This window comes from Amblyraja radiata, chromosome 7 (genome assembly GCF_010909765.2).
Source record: "Amblyraja radiata isolate CabotCenter1 chromosome 7, sAmbRad1.1.pri, whole genome shotgun sequence".
NCBI lineage: Eukaryota > Metazoa > Chordata > Chondrichthyes > Rajiformes > Rajidae > Amblyraja > Amblyraja radiata.
This window is the reverse complement of record NC_045962.1, coordinates 83,454,949-83,475,271: the sequence shown is the minus strand read 5'-3', so window position 1 is coordinate 83,475,271 and position 20,323 is coordinate 83,454,949. Positions and strand designations below refer to the sequence as shown.

The window sequence follows — 20,323 nt, the reverse complement described above, 5'->3', positions numbered from 1 at the left end:
CTCGGTATCCTGTACCTGCCTTCTCTCCATACCCCCTGATCCCTTTAGCCACAAGGGCCACATCTAACTCCCTCTTAAATATAGCCAATGAACTGGCCTCAACTACCTTCTGTGGCAGAGAATTCCACAGATTCACCACTCTGTGTGAAAAATGGTTTTCTCATCTCGGTCCTAAAAGACTTCCCCCTTATCCTTAAACTGTGACCCCTTGTTCTGGACTTCCCCAACATCGGGAACAATCTTTCTGCATCTAGCCTGTCCAACCCCTTAAGAATTTTATAAGTTTCTATAAGATCCCCCCTCAATCTTCTAAATTCTAGCGAGTACAGGCCGAGTCTATCCAGTCTTTCTTCATATGAAAGTCCTGCCATCCCAGGAATCAGTCTGGTGAGCCTTCTCTGTACTCCCTCTATGGCAAGAATGTGTGACGTTTCGGGCCGGACTGAAGAAGGGGTCTCGACCCGAAACGTCGCCCATTCTGAACTGAACTGGGTACATTGCTTCTCATTTTTTGATTTTTTGGTCAGATTTTGCCCTGGTGTGCAAATTGAACGGCAGCTTTCAAAGTTATTCGAAAGATATGGTTGTCAAGTTGGAAAGGGTGCAGAGAAGATTTATGAGGATGTTGCCAGGACTCGAGGGTCCGAGCTACAGGGAGGGGTTGAGTAGGCTGGGACTCCAATCCTTGGAGCGCAGGAGGATGAGGAGTGATCTTATCGGGGTGTACAAAATCATGACATGAATAAATCGGATAGACGCACAGAGTCTGTTGCCCAGAGTAGGAGAATCGAGAACCAGAGGACTTGGTTTTAAGGTGCAGGGGAAAAGATCTAATGCGAATCCGAGGGGTAATTTTTTAATCAAAGGGTGGTGGGTGTATGGAACGAGTTGAGGCAGGGACTATCGTACTGCTTAAGATACATGGATAGGACAGGTTGAGAGGGATATGGGCCAAATGCGGGTAGGTGGGAGTAGTGAGGATGGGACATGTTGGTCGGCATGGGCAAATTCCGCTGGCCTTGTCCCGCACCCGCCTGGTTAAAGAGCAATTATCTATGAGAAGATCAGTTGTCAGCAGGGTAGACATGTGATGGTTTGTGCACGTAAGGACCAGAGGCTCATACAATATGATAACAGGAAATGGCGAATGGATAAAACATGAACCCATGACTAAAATAAACGTGAAGGGAATCATCTGATACATTGCGCGGAGAAAATGCTCCTTATTCTTCCTGATTGAAAGATACAGCGTGTAAACAGGCTCTTCAGCCCACCAAGTCCACGCTGACCATCGATCACCCGTTCACACTAGTTCTTTGTGTAGGTAGGAACTGCAGATGCTGCCACAGAAGGCTGTGGAGGGCAAGTCAATGGATATTTTTAAGGCAGCGATAGATTCTGGTCTCATAGAAACATAGAAACATAGAAATTAGGTGCAGGAGTAGAGGCCATTCGGCCCTTCGAGCCTGCACCGCCATTCGATATGATCATGGCTGATCATCCAACTCAGTATCCCATCCCTGCCTTCTCTCCATACCCCCTGATCCCTTTAGCCACAAGGGCCACATCTAACTCCCTCTTAAATATAGCCAATGAACTGGCCTCAACTACCTTCTGTGGCAGAGAATTCCACAGATTCACTGTGTTAAAAATGATTTTCTCATCTCGGTCCTAAAAGACTTCCCTCTTATCCTTAAACTGTGACCCCTAGTTCTGGACTTCTGCAACATCGGGAATAATCTTCCTGCATCTAGCCTGTCCAACCCCTTAAGAATTTAGTAAGTTTCTATAAGATCCCCCCTCAATGTTCTGAATTCCAGCATGTACAAGCCGAGTCTATCCGTCTTTCTTCATATGAAAGTCCTGCCATCCCAGGAATCAGTCTGGTGAACCTTCTCTGTACTCCCTCTATGGCAAGAATGTCTTTCCTCAGATTAGGAGACCAAAACTGTACGCAATACTCCAGGTGTGGTCTCACCAATACCCTGTACAACTGCAGTAGAACCTCCCTGCTCTTATACTCAAATCCTTTTTCTATGAATGCTAACATACCATTTGCTTTCTTCACTGCCTGCTGCACCTGCATTCCTACTTTCAATGACTGGTGTACCATGACACCCAGGTCTCGTTGCATCTCCCCTTTTCCTAATCGGCCACCATTCAGATAATAGTCTACTTTCCTGTTTTTGCCACCAAAGTGGATAACCTCACATTTATCCACGAGTCTCGACCCGAAACTCTTACAAATAGCGGAGTCAGCGCATATGGGGAGAAGGCAGGAACGGGGTACTGATTGGGGATGATCAGCCATGATCACATTGAATGGCGGTGCTGGCTCGAAGGGCCGAATGGCCTACTCCTGCACCTATTGTCTTTTGTCTATTGAAACATCACTCATTCCTTCTCTCCAGAGATGCTGCCTGTCTCGCTGAGTTACACCAGCATTTTGAGTCGTTCTTCAGTTTAAACCGGCATCTGCAGTTCCTTCTAGACAGATTCTTAATTAGTGCGGGTATCAGGGGTTGTGGGGATATGGTGGGAGAATGGGGTTGAGTGCGAAAGATAGATCAGTCATGGTTGAATGGCGAAGCAGACTTGATGGGCCAAATGGCCTAATTCTTGACAGTCACCGGCAGTCGCCTGAAAAATCGCCTAGGTGGGACAGGCCCAATACCCCTCCATATCTCTAGGCTTCCTCTCCCCTGAGATGCTGCCTGCCCCACACTAGTTCACACTAGATCCCGCTCTCACGTCCACTCCCTACACACGAGGGGCAATTGAAAGCCTCCAGTTCTCCTACAGACATGAGTGGCACTCTCACCCCTTTGGGACGTGTCTGAAAATCAATTCAGTGAGAGCCTGGATTTTAGCAGTGCCCACTGTCAAAGTCTGTTGAAGTGGACTGAAGTGTTAACAGTTTGTTAACTCGAAATAGCAGAGGAACCTAGATAACCAAGGCAGGAAGAATGAACTCAGTCACACAGCACAGAAACAGGCCACTCGGCCCATCTCGTCCATGCCGACTGAGATGCCCCATCTACGCTAGTCCCATTGGCCAACGTTTGACCCATAACCCTCCACCTTTCATATCCGAGTGCCTTTTAAATGCTGTTCCAGTATCTGCCACAACTACCTCCTCTGGCAGCTCGTTCCATACACCCACCATCCACAGAGTGAAAAGGTTTTTCCCGCCCCTATCAAGTTCCTATTGAATCTTGAAGAAATAAAGAACAAGCAGAGGCTGGTCTGAAGAAGGGTCTCAACCCGAAACGTCACCTATCCAAGTTTACCAGAGAAGCTGCCTGACCTGCTGAGTTACTCCAGTACTTGGTGCACTATTAAATCTTGCCCCTCTCACCTGAAACCTATTTCCTCCGGTTCTTGATTCCCCTAGCCTGGGTAAAAAGGTGGCACAGCGGTAGAGTTGCTGCCTTATGCCCCTGTCCCACTTAGGAAACCTGAACGGAAACCTCTGGAGACTTTGCGCCGCACCCAAGGTTTCCGTGCGGTCCCTGGAGGTTTTTGTCAGTCTCCCTACCTGCTTCCACTACCTGCAACCTCCGGCAACCACCTGCAACCTCTGGGAACTGCACGGAAACCTTGGGACAGGGGCATAATACAGCGCCAGAGACCCGGGCTCAGAAAGGTCAGTGTGGGAATGGGAAGGGGAGTTAAAACCTTTGGCAACCGGGATATCACGTAGGCCATGACGGGCTGAGACTATGTTCAGCGAAACGATCGCCAAGTCTACGCTTGTTCTCGCCGACATATAGGAGCCCATATCTGGGAAGGTCATAACGAATAGGAGTAGAATTAGGCCATTCGGTCCATCAAGTCTACTCCGCCATTCAATCACGGCTGATCTATCTCTCTCTCCTAACCCCATACTCCTGCCTTTAACTCCTAATGGGAGTTAAAAGGTTTGGCAACCGGGAGATGTGATGGCCCTAGCGGGCCTGGTCGAATCCTGACTAGGGATGCTGTCTGTGTGAAATTTGTACGTTCTCCCCGTGACTGCGTGGGTTTACCTCGGGTGCTCCGGTTTCCTCCCACGCTCGAAAGACGTACACGTTTGTACAAGTAATAGAATGTAGGTTAATTGGCTTCAGTAAAGATTGTAAGCTAGCCCTAGTGTGTAGGATAGTCCTAGTGTACGGTGTGATTGCTGGTCGGCGAGGCCTCGGTAGGCTGAAGAGCTGTATCTCTAATCTAACCGCTGTATCTCTAAACTAAACCAAATCGAACTAATCTAAAAGGCTTTGCGCATTCAATTGTTTTTCTGCCTCAACCACCTCCTCTGGCAGCCTGTCTCATATACCCACCAGCCGCTGAGTGAAAACGTTGCCACTCGGTTTCCTATTAAATCTTGAAGAAACAAGAACTGCAGAGGCTGGTCTGAAGAACGGTCCTGACCCGAAACGTCACCTATCCACATTCTCCAGAGATGCTGCCTCACCAGTTCAGTTACTCCAGCACTTTGTGTTCTCTTAAACCTTGCCCCTCTCACCTTAAACCTATGTTCCCTGGTTCTTGATTCCCCTAGCCTGGGTAAAAAACTCTGTGCATTCACCCTGAGTTAAATTAATCCAGTGAGAAGGAGAGAGAGGGGAGGAGAGTTGAGAGAACACAAATACCAACAAATATCAGATGACCTGTTTCATTGCTTTAAAAATGCAGACACTTGTTTAGAGATACTGCGTGGAAACAGGCCCTTTGGCCCACTGAGTCTGCGCCGACCAGCGATCCCTGCACACTAGCACTATCCTACACACACTAGGGACAATTTTACATTTTTATGCCAAGCCAATTAACCTACGTCTTTGGAGTGTGGGAGGATGCCACTAACGAGATACAGGTGTCAGAGGTTACGGGGAGAAGGCAGGAGAATGTGGTCAGGAGGGAGAGATAGACCCGCCATGATTGAATGACGGAGTAGACTTGATGGGCCGAATGGCCCAATTCTACTCCTGCCACTTATGACCTTATGAAACCGAAGATCTCGGAGAAACCGCACGCAGGGCACGGAGAGAATGTAGTTTAATTTAGTTCAGAGATACAGCGCAGAAACAGGCCCTTCGGCCCACCACATCCGTGCCGACCAGCAATCACCCCGTACACTAGCACTATCCCACACACTAGGGACTGTTTACTATTTTACCGAAGCCAATTAACCTACAAACCTGTACGTTTTTGGAGTGTGGGAGGAAACCGGAGAAAACCCACACAGTCACGAGGAGGACGTGCAAACTCCGTACAGACAGCACCAGTAGTCAGGATCGAACCCGGGTCTCTGGCGCTGTGAGGCAGCAACTCTACCGCTGCGCCACCGTGCCTTGCCTTTAGACTGATGCGCGCGTTGTTGAATTGTGTCGATTCTGGCCCCAGGAAAACGAAAGGAACCGAAAGCCTTTGAAGGGATTTCATTCGGCCTATTTTTAGTAAATCCCCTGAAATGGTGGCAAAGTCCATAATTGTTGTTCCAGTGAACGTGTGGTGAGCCCCGCTGTGTTCGACATTGCTGCGATCCGGCCGTCGCCATGGCAACCGCCAAATCTGTACAAAGCCGTAACCACGACTGCAGTGTTACTCGTTTACTTTAGTTCAGAGATATAGCGCGGAAACAGACCCTTCGGCCCACCGAGCCCGTGCCGACCAGCGGTCCCCACACACTAACATTGTCCTACACACACTAGGGACAATTTCCCCTTTACCCCAAGTCAATTAACCTACAAACATGTACATAGAAACATAGAAAATAGGTGCAGGAGTAGGCCATTCGGCCCTTCAAGCCTGCATCGCCATTCGATATGATCATGGCTGATAATCTAACTCAGTATCCTGTACCTGCCATCTCTCCATACCCCCTGATACCTTTAGCCACAAGGGCCACATCTAACTCCCTCTTAAATATAGCGTCTTTAAATACGTCTTTGGAGTGTGGGAGGAAACCGAAGATCTTGGAGTAAACCCACGTCGGTCACAGGGAGAACGTACAAATTCCATACAGACAGCACCCGTAGTTGGGATCGAACCCATGTCTCTGGCACTGTAAAGCAGTAGCTCTACCGCTGCGCCACCGTGCCACCTTGTTGCATCTGAGAAAGTTGCCCATGAGGTCCTTCTTAAATCTCTTCCCTCCAGATTCAGGGGCAGTTTCTTCCCCGCTGTTATCAGGCAACTGAACTGTCCTCTTACCAACTAGAGAATGGCCCTGACTATTTTGGGTCGAGACCCTTCTTCACACTGGGAGTCAAAGGAGAGGTCTCAACCTGAAAAGTGACCTATTCCTTCTTTCCAGAGATGCTGCCTGACCCGCTGAGTTACTCCTTAGGATGTAATGCTGAGGCTCTATAAGGTGCTGGTCGGGACGCATTTGGAGGATTGTGAGCAATTGTGGGCACCATATATGAGGAAGGGTCTGGCCCTGGAGAGGGCCCAGAGCAGGTTTACAAGAACGATCCCAGGAATGAGTGGGTTAGCTTATGATGAGCGTTTGACGGCACTGGGCCCGTACTCGCTGGAGTTTAGAAGAATAAGGGGGGACCTCATTGAAACATACAGAATAGTGAAAGGCCTGGATAGAGTGGATGTGGAGAGGATGTTTCCACTAGTGGGAGAATCCAGGACTAGAGGTCGTAGCCTCAGAATTAAAGGACGTTCCTTTAGGAAGATGAGAAGGAATTTCTTTAGTCAGTGGGTGGTGAATCTGTGGAATTCTTTGCCACAGAAGGTTGTGGAGGCCAAGTCAATGGATATTTTTAAAGCAGAGATCGATAGATTGTTGATTAGTATGGGTGTCAGGGGTTATGGGGAGAAGGCAGGAGAAAGGGGTTAAGAGGGAGAGATGGGTCAGCCGTGATTGAGTAGACTTGATAGATTCTCCAGAGATGAGAATAGGGTTGAGATTTTTGATTGGAGAAAGGCTAACTTTGATGAGATGCGAGATGATTTAAAAGGAGTGAACTGGGACATTTTGTTTTATGGGAAAGATGTAAAAGAGAAATGGAGGACATTTAAAGGGGAAATTTTAAGAGTACAGAATCTTTATGTTCCTGTTCGGTTGAAAGGAAACAGTAAAAATTGGAAAGAGCCCTGGTTTTCAAGGGAAATTCGACATCTTGTTCGGAAAAAGAGGGAGATCTACAATAATTATAGGCAGCATGAAGTAAATGAGGTGCTTGAGGAGTATAAGGAATGTAAAAAGAATCTTAAGAAAGAAATTAGAAAAGCTAAAAGAAGATATGAGGTTGCTTTGGCAAGTAAGGTGAAAGTAAATCCAAAGGGTTTCTACAGCTATATTAGTAGCAAAAGGATGACGAGGGATAAAATTGGTCCATTGGAGAGACAGAGTGGACAGCTATCTGCAGAGCCAAAAGAGATGGGGGAGATATTGAACAATTTCTTTTCTTCGGTATTCACCAAGGAGAAGGATATTGAATTATGTGAGGTAAGGGAAACTAGTAGAGTAGCTATGGATACTATGAGTTTCAAAGTAAAAGAAGTACTGACACTTTTGAAATATATAAAAGTGGATAAGTCTCCAGGTCCTGACAGGATATTCCCTAGGACATTGAGGGAAGTTAGTGTAGAAATAGCCGGGGCTATGACAGAAATATTTCAAATGTCATTAGAAACGGGAATAGTCCCCGAGGATTGGCGTACTGCGCATGTTGTTCCATTGTTTAAAAAGGGTTCTAAGAGTAAACCTAGCAATTATAGACCTGTTAGTTTGACTTCAGTGGTGGGCAAATTAATGGAAAAGATACTTAGAGATAATATATATAAGCATCTGTATAAACAGGGTCTGATTAGGAACAGTCAACATGGATTTGTGCCTGGAAGGTCATGTTTGACTAATCTTCTTGAATTTTTTGAAGAGGTTACTAGGGAAATTGACGAGGGTAAAGCAGTGGATGTTGTCTATATGGACTTTAGTAAGGCCTTTGACAAGGTTCCTCATGGAAGGTTGGTTAAGAAGGTTCAACTGTTGGGTATAAATGCAGGAATAGCAAGATGGATTCAACAGTGGCTGAATGGGAGAAGCCAGAGGATAATGGTGGATGGCTGTTTGTCGGGTTGGAGGCAGGTGACTAGTGGGGTGCCTCAGGGATCTGTGTTGGGTCCTTTGTTGTTTGTCATGTACATCAATGATCTGGATGAAGGGGTGGTAAATTGGATTAGTAAGTATGCAGATGATACCAAGATAGGGGGTGTTGTGGATAATGAAGAGGATTTCCAAAGTCTACAGAGTGATTTAGGCCATTTGGAAAAATGGGCTGAAAGATGGCAGATGGAGTTTAATGCTGATAAATGTGAGGTGCTACACCTTGGCAGGACAAATCAAAATAGGACGTACATGGTAAATGGTAGGGAATTGAAGAATACAGTTGAACAGAGGGATCTGGGAATAACCGTGCATAGTTCCTTGAAGGTGGAATCTCATATAGATAGGGTGGTAAAGAAAGCTTTTGGTATGCTAGCCTTTATAAATCAGAGCATTGAGTATAGAAGCTGGGATGTAATGTTAAAATTGTACAAGGCATTGGTGAGACCAAATCTGGAGTATGGTGTACAATTTGGGTCGCCCAATTATAGGAAGGATGTCAACAAAATAGAGAGAGTACAGAGGAGATTTACTAGAATGTTACCTGGGTTTCAACAACTAAGTTACAGAGATAGGTTGAATAAGTTAGGTCTTTATTCTCTGGAGCGCAGAAGGTTAAGGGGGGACTTGATAGAGGTCTTTAAAATGATGAGAGGGATAGACAGAGTTGATGTGGACAAGCTTTTCCCTTTGAGAATAGGGAAGATTCAAACAAGAGGACATGACTTCAGAATTAAGGGACAGAAGTTTAGGGGTAACATGAGGGGGAACTTCTTTACTCAGAGAGTGGTAGCGGTGTGGAATGAGCTTCCAGTGGAAGTGGTTGCGGCAGGTTCGTTGGTATCATTTAAAAATAAATTGGATAGGCATATAGATGAGAAGGAAATGGAGGGTTATGGTATGAGTGCAGGCAGGTGGGACTAAGGGAAAAAAGTAGTTCGGCACGGACTTGTAGGGCCGAGATGGCCTGTTTCCGTGCTGTAATTGTTATATGGTTATATGCTGCCTGACCCGCTGTTACTCTAGCACACACCAGGATCAAGTTAGAGAGGGCCAATAATCTCACAATCCCGCACGTCTTTGGGATGTGGGAGGAAACCGGAGCATCCAGAGGAAACCCACGCAGTCAAGGGGAGAACGTGCAAACTCCGCACAGACAGCACTCGGGGTCAGGATCGAACTCACGTCACCGGCGTTGTGAGGCAGCGAATCTGCCTGCTGTGCCACTATAGTGCCCATGGTTTGATTGGAAAACATGCAAAACCAAACTTTTGACTGTATCTTGCTAAACCACCTAGAGCAGTACCTAGAACGGAACAGTAGCTCGGTGGAGGAGTTGCTGCCTCACTACACCAGAGACCCGGGTTCGATCCTGACCAAGGGTGCCTGCCGTCTGTACAGAGTTTGTACGTTCTCCCCGTGACCTGCGTTGGTATTTCTCCGAGATCTCCGGTTAATTGACTTGGTAAATGTAAAAATTGTCCCTAGTGTGTGTGGGATGGTGTTAGTGTGCGGGGATCGCTGGTCGGTGCAGACTCGGTGGGCCGAAGGGCCTGTTTCAGCGCTGTATCTCTAAAACTATCACAGTAATCATAGAATCATAGAAAATAGGTGCAGGAGTAGGCCATTCGGCCCTTCGAGCCTGCACCGCCATTCAATATGATCATGGCTGATCATCCAACTCAGTATCCTGTACCTGCCTTCTCTCCATACCCCCTGATCCCTTTAGCCACAAGGGCCACATCTAACTCCCTCTGCCCCTGTCCCACTTAGGAAACCTGAACGGAAACCTCTGGAGACCTTGCGCCCCACCCAAGGTTTCCGTGCGGTTCCCGGAGGTTTTTGTCAGTCTCCCTACCTGCTTCCACTACCTGCAACCTCCGGCAACCACCTGCAACCTCCGGGAACCGCATGGAAACCTTGGGTGGGGCGCAAAGTCTCCACAGGTTTCCTTTCAGGTTTCCTAAGTGGGACAGGGGCATTATTATTCTTAAAATCTAAAGTCTTCTGTGGTGTGGCCCTAGTGTGTGCGGGATAGTGTTAATGTGCGGGGATCGCTGGTCGGTGCGGACTCGGTGGGCCGACGGGCCTGTTTCCACGCTGGATCTCTAAACTAAACTAAATTAGACTAAACTAAACGTGAGATTAATAAACCTATACCTAGTTGAGTGTAAGCACACAACACTGACTGAATCAGACCCTAACTCTAAATGAGCATAAATTGCAGCATGTGTAGGAAAGAACTGCAGATGCTGGTTTAAATCGAAGGTAGACACAAAATACTGGAATAACTCAGCTGGTGAGGCAGCATCACTGGAGAGAAGGAATGGGTGACGTTTCGTGTCGAGACCCTTTGGGTCTCGACTCGAAACATCGCCCATTCCTTCCCTCTCTCTTGAGATAAATCACACTATGATCATTTTTGCTAAGCACTGACATGCGTGGGCAAGTGGAAAATCATTTAGAGTTCCAGAAATAAATACGTGGGAGAATAAACACTACCTTTTTTGGAGATTACCAATGATGCAGTAAAATATGATTGTCTTCCTGCATCACTCGTTTAGTTTAGAGCTACTGCGCGGAAACGGGCCGCTCAGTCCACCGAGTCCCGCACTGACCGGCGATCCCCGCACAGGATCACTACACCAGCGACCGTTTTACATTCATACCAAGCCAATTAACCTACAAACCCGTAGGTCTTTGGAGCGTGGGAGATCCCGGAGAAAACCCACGGGGAGAACGTACAAACTCCGTACAGACAGCACCCGTGGTCAGGATCGAACCCGGGTCCCCGGCGCTGTAGGTCCGTGTGTACAATCGAGCAGAGCCTAAAGCCCCTGTCACACTTACGTGTCGTTGGCACGCTAATTACGCGACCTAGTGGTCTCGTTGAGGCGCGACGGTCCCGCGAAGGTCCCTTGCCCGACAACATTTGGCAACCTTAGTCAGAGCGCAGGTTCAGGAGAGGATCAAATCAGAACGGAGCTGAAAGGGCGTACGTAAGAAAGAACTCAAGATACATTTTTCGGGTGCCCGCTCAACTATTAAATGGGATTGTGGCTCATCAATTACCTCAGCACAGCTTCTCTGCACTAATCCTATTTCCCTTAAGTACCTTAATATCCAAATATATTAACCAGAATATTATCCAGTCAACCAGAATGATCAAGTGGCATAAAATGAGCCGCCCATTGCTACGTGTTCAATATAGTCCTAAACAATAGTCCCAACAACGCACCCCACCCCCACACTGGGTCCCTCTTTGTTGTCAGCGCCCCCCCCCCCCCCCCACGCCGGGACACTTTTTGTTCCCGGAAGCTCGTCCGGGACCCACCGTGGGCCGATCTGATCTCCAGCACCCACCACGACCTCTATATCATCAAAATTGTTCTCACCCTGGAGTTATTTGGACTTTGGCCTGCACCCTACCCCAGATGCATAAGCAAGTTCAATTAACCTCTCTCTCTCCGTCCCTCCCCCATCCTAGTTCTCCGACCAGTCTGACTGTCCTCCTGATTACATTTTATTTTGTACGCCTCGTTGTCAGCTTCCCTCAGCTAACAATGATCTATTCTACATTTTCCTTGACCTCCTACCCCTTCGATCTCTCGTTTTCACACCTCACCCTTCCACATCTCCGTGTCTCCCTCTCCCCTGACTCTCAGTCCGAAGAAGGGTCTCGACCCGGAACGTCACCCATTCCTTCTCTCCGGAGATGCTGCCCGTCCCGCTGAGTTACCCCAGCGTTTGGTGTCTATCTTTGGTGTAAACCAACATCTGCAGTTCCCTCCTGCACACAACATTGATGTAAAATGCTTTTAGCTATCCATAATCCACAGATTATACAAATGCATGTGATTTCCGTCCTTAAAGCTACGGGTTCAGGAATATACGTATGTTAATTGGCTTGGTATGAATATATCACTGCAGGTGATAACTCCCCTCATCTTCTTCAACATAGTATTGTAGGGACTTTTACATCTGCCCGAATCCATCACACGGACCATACTTCCCACCATCGACTCCATCTACACTTCACGCTGCCTCAGAAAAGCAGCCAACATTATCATGGACTTGTGTAGGAAGGAACTGCAGATGCTGGTTTACACCGAAGATAGACACAAAGTGCTGGAGTAACTCAGCGGGTCAGGCAGCATCTCTGGTGAAAAAGGATGGGTGACGTTTCGGGGTGAAACCCTTCTTCAGACTCACGTTTAGGGTCTTCAGACCCACATGTTTGTAATCAATAACTTGACCCACTCAGTCATTTCTTCAGTGCAGAAGAGGGTGGAGCTGCTTGAAAATGCGCACCACCAGTCAACAACAGTTTCTTCCCCTCTTTATCTCTCCCTCTCTCCCTCCCTCCTTCCCCTATCTCTCCTCCACACCTTTCTCACCCCTGCTCTCCATCTCATGCTCTCTCAGTAGCAAAGAAAGCAAACTCAGTGCTGGCATTTATTTCAAGAGGGCTTGTATACAAAAACAGGGATGTAATGCTGAGGCTCTATAAGGCGCTGGTCAGGCCGCATTTGGAATATGGTGAGCAATTTTGGGCACCATACCTGAGGAAGGATGTGCTGGATCTGGAGAGAAGGTTTACAAGAGTGATCCCAGGAATCAGTACACAGACAAAACGCTGGAGAAACTCAGCGGGTGAGGCAGCATCTGTGGAGCGAAGGAATGGGTTTCATATGATCCCAGGAACCGGTAAGTTAACCTATGATGAGCGTTTGGCGGCACTGGGCCTGCACTCGCTGGAGTTCAGTTCAATGAGGGGGGACCTCATTGAAACATACAGAATAGTGAAAGACTTGGATAGAGTGGATGTGGAGCAGATGTTTCCACTAGTGGGAGAGTCTAGGACGAGAGGTCATCACCTCAGAATTAAAGGACGTTCTTTTAGGAAGGAGATGAGGAGGAAGTTCTTTAGTCAGAGGTTGGTGAATCTGTGGAATTCTTTGCCACAGGAGGCCAAGTCAGTGGATATTTTTAAGGCAGAGATGGATAGATTCTTGATTAGTACAGGTCAGAGGTAATGGGGAGAAGGCAGGAGAATGGGGTTAGGAGGGATAGATCAGCCATGATTGAATGGCATTTTAGACTTGATGGCCCGAATGGCCTAATTCTACACCTATCACTTATGACGCTCTCTTTTTTTCTTTGCTACTTTCCACCACTCTAATTCTCTTTAGGAATGTGTTGCCAGGGTCATAGAATTTGGAGAAATGCAGGAACAAAGTCAAAAGAGATTAAAACAACATGTTTGGCTCCCATTCATCTCTCGAACCACTAGCAATTCCAATGTTAGAAAAATGGTTTCATAAGTTTGTGACAGAGGGCTGCATTAACAGTGTCAGTGTGTTTGTACACAACAAATAGAAGCCATCAACTAACAAGTAAGGGATTGTGCCAGGGAGAAATACTCTGGGCAATGAATAAGATTTCTTTAGGTCATCCAATATTTCCTTTTAAGACTTCTCATGGACACTGGTAAACTACGAAGGCATCATTAAAGGGCAAGGCGTTCGAGATAATCTAATAATCTTCATGATGTGGTCCTCAATAAGTCCTTGATTGTTTGGTACATGAAGAGGCAACAACATGGTGGGCTATTTACAGAGCAATGATGCTTCCTTGTAGAATTGTACACGCACGGAATGAGGCCATTCTGCCCACACTGTCCTACACTACACACTCAGGGCGGCACGGTGGTGTAGCGGTAGGGTTGCTGCCTTACAGCGCTGGAGACCCGGGTTCAATCCCAACTACGGGTGCTGTCTGCTCGCAGTTTGTACGTTCTCCCCCCGTGACTTGCGTGGGTTTTCTCCGAGATCTTCGGTTTCCTCCCACACTCCAACGACGTACAGGTTTGCAGGCTTATTGACTTGGTGCAAATGAAAAATGTCCCTAGTGTGCATTGGACAGTGTGAGTGTGCGGGGATCGCTGGTCGGTGTGGTCTCGGTGGGCTGAAGGGCCTGTTTCGGTGCAGTATCTCTAAAACTATCACAGTAACTCTTAAAGTCTAAAGTCTTCTGTAGACACAATACTTATCTGTTCCATAGAGGTGCTGCCTGACTTTTAGTTCTTTAGACCAGTTCTTTAGTCAGAGGGTGGTAAATCTGTGGAATTCATCATCGCAGACGGCTGTGGAGGCCAAGCCAATGGAAGATATTTTTACGATGGAGAAATCATAGATTGTTGATTAGTACGGGTGTTCGGGGTAATGGGGAGAAGGCTGATGGCTGATCTATCTCTCCCTCCTAACCCCACTCTCTGGCCTTCTCCCCATAACCCCTGACACCCGTACTAATCTAGAACCTATCTATCTCCATTGACTTGGCCTCCATGGTCATCTATGGCAATGAATTCCACAGATTCACCACCCTCTGACCAAAAGAAATTCCTCCTCATCTCCTTCCTATAGGAACGTTCTTCAATTCCGAGGCTACGACCTCTGGTCCTAGACTCTCCCACTAGTGGAAATGTCCTCTCCACATCCTCTCTATCCAATGCGCTCCGGTTTCCTCCCGCACTCCAAAGACGTGCAGGTTTGCAGGTTGTGGAGAAGTTGGTGAGGGTTGTTGGGGAAATGTCGAACCTCCTAAACCTTCAAAGAAAGTGAATGAAAGCATTGGTATGCACATTCATCTGTTGTTAACACTCTAGTCGAGATGTTCGTCAGTCGACATTAACAAGATGTCTCACCTCTTCTCTCTCTCTCTCCTCCCCCAGGGCATTGTGGATTACATGGCCAAGGACAAGTAAGTGAATGTGTTTTTTTACCAAGTATGTTTTTCACGTTGTCATCGAAAATAATTTTAATCCTTTGGAAACCGTGCTTGATTATCAAGATATGGATAGATGTTTTTTTAGTATTTAGTTTTAGAGATACAGCGCGGAAACGGGCCGACCAGCAATCCCCGCACGTTAACACTATCCTACACACACATGGGGCAATTTACACATATACCAAGACAATTAACCTACAAACCTGTACGTCTTTGGAGTGCGGGAGGAAACCACGTGGGTCACGGGGAGAACGTACAAACTCCGTAGCCGTAGTCAGGATCAAAGCGCCGTAAGGCAGCAACTCTACCGCTGCGCCACCATGCCAAAGTTATTCATGCAGAGATCCTGAGATCTGACTTGAAATTCCATGAGTACGAAGGAACTGCAGATGCTGGCTTAAACTGAAGATAGACATAAAAAACTGGAGTAACTCAGGGGGTCAAGGGTCTCGACCCGAAATGTCACCCATTCCTTTTATCCCATAGATGCTGCCTCACCCGCTGAGTTTCTCCAGCATTTCTGTCCACATCCCATTCATGTCTATGTGTTTATCTGAAAGCCTTTTAAATGCCGCTATCATACCTGCCTCCACCACCAACCCTGGCAGCATTTACCAGGCACCCACCATCCTTCTCTGTAAAAGAGTGCCCGCACATCTCCTTTAAACTTTCCCCCTTTCACTTTAAACCTATGCCCTCCGGTTGTAAACATTCCCACCCTTGGGGAAAAGGGTTCTGACTGTGTAACCTATCTCTGCCTCTCATAATTGTATATACCTGGAGTCACAGAGCGATACAGTGTGGAAACAGGCCCTTCAGCCCACCTTGCCCACACCGGCCAGCAATGTCTCAGCCATAATGTTTGGGACAAAGACCCATAATTTATTTATTTGCCTCTGTACTCCACAATTTGAGATTTGTAATAGAAAAAAAAATCACATGTGGTTAAAGTGCACATTGTCATATTTTATTAAAGGCCATTTTTATACATTTTGGTGTCACCATGTAGAAATTACAGCAGTGTTTATACATACTCCTCCCCTATTTCAGGGCACCATAATGTTTGGGACACAGCAATGTCATGTAAATGAAAGTAGTCATGTTTAGTATTTTGTTGCATATCCTTTGCATGCAATGACTGCTTGAAGTCTGCGATTCATGGACATCACCAGTTGCTGGGTGTCTTCTCTGGTGATGCTCTGCCAGGCCTGTATTGCAGCCATCTTTAGCTTATGCTTGTTTTGGGGGCTAGTCCCCTTCAGTTTTCTCTTCAGCATATAAAAGGCATGCCCAATTGGGTTCAGATCGGGTGATTGATTTGGCCACTCAAGGATAGACCATATTTTTAGCTTTGAAAAACTCCTTTGTTGCTTTACCAGTATGTTTGTGATCATTGTCTTGCTGTAGAATGAACCGCCGGCCCATGAGTTTTGAGGCATTTGTTTGAACTTGAGCAAATAGGATGTGTCTATACACTTCAGAATTCATTCTGCTACTACCATCAGCAGTTGCATGATCAATGAAGATAAGTGAGCCAGTACCAGGGCTGCCTACTCTCACGCTTTGAGCGTGACACTCACGCATTTCAGCCAATTCTCACGCCCTCACGCTGAAGACAGAATTCTCACGCTGACAGGCTGTCTTCAGTCCCTGCACAGTTTGTCTCAAGTTTGCGCCGCATGACAGCGATCTGCACGGATTGGGGAAGCGCGTCGGTCCCGGGCAGCGGGTGCCAGCGCTTTTGTGAGCCGTCTGCGAGCGCTGCGCTTCCGGCTGCCGCGGCAACCTCGCTCCCTCCCTCCCTCCTGCCCTTCAGCCCACACGGCAGCGCCAGCGCCAGCGCCGCCAATCCACGCTACACCGTGCCCGCCAGACTCCCCATTTGGCAGCCGGGGAACGAGAGGGAGGGGAGAAAGAGAGAGAGAGAGAAAGAGAAAAAAAAAGGGAGGGATGGAGGCAAAGAGAGACGGGGAGGGAATGTAGAAAGAGGATGAAGGAAGGGAAGGAGAAAGGGGAGAAAGAGGAAGCGTGAGGAAAAAGAGGGAGGGGGAGGATGGAGAGGGGAAGGAAAGGTGTGTGTGTGTGTATCACTGTGTGTGTCTCCCTGTGTACGTGTCTGTGTGTGTGTGTGTGTGTCTCCGTGTGTGTGTCTTCCTTTGTGTATGTGTCTCCCTGTGTGTGTGTGTCTCCCTGTGTGTGTGTGTGTGTCTCTCCCTGTGTACGTGTCTCCCTGTGTGTGTGTGTGTCTCCCTGTGTGTGTGTGTGTCTCCCTGGGTGTGTGTGTGTGTCTCCCTGTGTGTGTGTGTGTGTGTGTGTCTCCCTGTGTGTGTGTGTGTGTGTGTGTCTCCCTGTGTGTGTGTGTGTCACCCTGTGTGTGTGTGTGTCTCCCTGTGTGTGTGTGTGTGTCTCCCTGTGTGTGTGTGTGTGTGTCTCCCTGTGTGTGTGTGTGTGTCTCTCCCTGTGTACGTGTCTCCCTGTGTGTGTGTGTGTGTGTCTCCCTGTGTGTGTGTGTGTCTCCCTGTGTGTGTGTGTGTCTCCCTGTGTGTGTGTGTGTGTCTCCCTGTGTGTGTGTGTGTGTGTGTGTGTCTCCCTGTGTGTGTGTGTGTGTGTCTCCCTGTGTGTGTGTCTCCATGTGTGTGTCTCCCTGTGTGTGTGTCTCCCTGTGTCTGTCTCCCTGTGTGTGTGTCTCCCTGTGTGTGTGTGTGTCCCTGTGTGTGTCTCCCTGTGTGTGTGTGTGTATCCCTCTATGTGTGTGTGTGTCTCCCCATGTGTGTGTGTCTCCCTGTGTGTGTGTGTGTGTGTGTGTGTGTGTGTATCCCTGTGTGTGTGTGTGTGTCCCTGTGTGTGTGTGTGTGTGTGTGTGTGTGTGTGTGTGTGTGTCTGTCTCGCTGTGTGTGTGTGTGTGTGTGTCTGTCTCCCTGTGTGTGTGTGTGTGTATCTCCCTGTGTGTGTGTGCATGTCTGTGTGTCTCCCTGTGTGTGTGTGTGTCTTCCTTTGTGTATGTGTCTCCCTGTGTGTGTGTGTGTGTGTGTGTGTGTCTCCCTGTGTGTGTGTGTGTGTGTGTCTCCCTGTGTGTGTGTGTGTGTATCTCCCTGTGTGTGTGTGCATGTCTGTGTGTCTCCCTGTGTGTGTGTGTGTCTCCCTGTGTGTGTGTGTGTGTCTCTCCCTGTGTACGTGTCTCCCTGTGTGTGTGTGTGTCTCCCTGTGTGTGTGTGTGCGTCTCTCCCTGTGTGCGTGTCTCCCTGTGTGTGTGTGTCTCCCTGTGCGTCTGTTGTCACATCCTGGCCTTAGACAGGGCTGCCAACTCTCACGCTTTGAGCGTGAGAGTCACGCATTTCAGCCAATTCTCACGCTGATGACAGAATTCTCACGCTGTCTTCAGTCCCTGCACAGTTTGTCTTTTTGCGCCATATCACAACGATCTGTGCGGTCTGTGGAAGCGCGTCAGTTGGCGGCTGTGAGTGACGTCGCACCTCTTCTCTTCTTTCTTGGTTGGATGTGCAGCCGCCGACAACATGAAGCAGCCGGAGATAAAACTAACCAGGTGAATCGGTTGTAAAACATGGGGAGGACCACAATGAGGCCAAACATCTAGGACAGGGTTCGGCAACCTACGACACACGGGCCGTAACCCAAAAACCTGAACACCCTCCTCACATCCACCCCTTCCCCGGTCACAACGCTCCCTCGCGATTTCTCACTCTCAACTCTCACCCAATGATGGCAGCCCTGCAGTACATTCAGCAGCCATACATGCCCAGGCTATAACACCTCCACCACCGTGTTTCACAGGTGAGGTGGTATGCTTTGGATCTTGGGAAGTTCCTTCTCTCCTCCATACTTTGCTCTTGACATCACTCTGATATGTTAATCTTCATCTCATCTGTCCACAAGGCCTTTTTCCAGAACTGTGGCTGCTCTTTTAAGTACTGTAACCTGGCCACCCTATTTATGCAGCTATACCTCTGTATTTCTGTTCATGAAGTCTTCTGCGGACAGTGGTCATTGACAAATCCACACCTGAAGAGTGTTTCTGATCTGTCGGACAGGTGTTTGGGGATTTTTCTTTATTATAAAGAGAATTCTTCTGTCATCAGCTGTGGAGGTTTTCCTTGGCCTGCCAGTCCCTTTGGGATTAGTAAGCTCACCAGTGCTCTTTTTCTTCTTAATGATGTTCCAAACAGTTGATTTTGGTAAGCTTAAGGTTCGGCTGATGTCTCTAACAGTTTTATTCTTGTTTCTCGGTCTCATAATGGCTTCTTTGACTTTCATTGGCACAACTTTGGTCCTCATGTTGATAAACAGCAATAAAAGTTTCCCAAGGTGATGAAAAGACTGGAGGAGCTCTCTTATACACGGAGGCCAAATCAAGATGGCGTCGCGTGCACAACGCGAGGCTCTGCGTCTCCACAGTTTTTGCAAGTTAGTTTTTTTTTGGCTAATAATTACCGTAGTTTTCGCTCGGAACAGTCGAGCGAAGACTTTGTATGGCGGTCAAGAGCTACTGGATCTCGGTCGTCTCTGCACAACCAGTACACGAAGCGACTTCCAACTACCGCCGGAGATCACCAGGACACCGCGGTCTAGTCTGCCAGCTCCTCCGACAGGAAGTGCCCGGAGGCGGCGCAGAGACCGCAAACAAAGACGTGGGAAGCGGGGAGGCTATCGGGCTAGGCTAAAGCTAAACCCTCACCAGCCAGCTCTGCCCAGCATTTTCCTCGCCAATGTTCGGTCCCTGGTGAATAAAATCAATGAACTACGGCTGCGGATCACCACACATAAACGGATCGCCGACTGCAACGCCATGGTCTTTACCGAAACATGGCTCAACGACAACATCCCGGACAACGCCATCGAGCTGGATGGGCGCACTGTCTTCAGGGCCGACAGAACAGCGGGGGACTCCGGTAAGACCAAGGGCGGCGGACTGTGCATTTATGTGAACAACTCATGGTGTACGGACGTTGTTAGGATTGGTAGTCACTGCTCTGCTGACCTGGAATACCTGATGATTAAGTGCAGGCCCTTCTATCTGCCCAGAGAATTTACATCGATTGTTATCACTGCAGTCTATGTACCCCCGGACGCTAATGCCAGGCTAGCAATGGAAGAGCTGCAAGCTGCTATCAGCAAACAACTAACTGCACACCCAGAGGGGGCTTTTATTGTTGCGGGTGATTTTAACCACTCCAACCTTAAAACTGTACTCCCCAGGTTCCATCAGCATGTTTCCTGCCCAACCAGAGGAGACAATATTCTGGATTTAGTTTACACTAATATTACTGAAGCCTACAAAGCCCTCCCCCTCCCCCACCTGGGTCAGTCTGACCACCTCTCTTTGTTCCTGCTCCCCAAATACACACCTCTCATCAGACGTGTGAAACCAACCGTGAGGACAGTGAAGGTTTGGCCTGAGGGGGCTGTCTCTGC

At 48.0% G+C, this 20,323-nt stretch overlaps 1 protein-coding gene across 3 annotated transcripts in view; it reads left to right on the top strand.

The window, feature by feature from the left end:
- Positions 1-20,323, top strand: part of adcy5 (adenylate cyclase 5) — a 266,316-nt gene that overhangs the window by 198,231 nt on the left and 47,762 nt on the right. For all 3 annotated transcript variants that reach the window (XM_033024874.1, XM_033024873.1, XM_033024872.1), the window contains exon 9: positions 14,838-14,866. In XM_033024874.1, coding sequence (XP_032880765.1) covers positions 14,838-14,866 — 29 coding nt within the window. The remainder of the gene's footprint in view (positions 1-14,837; positions 14,867-20,323) is intronic.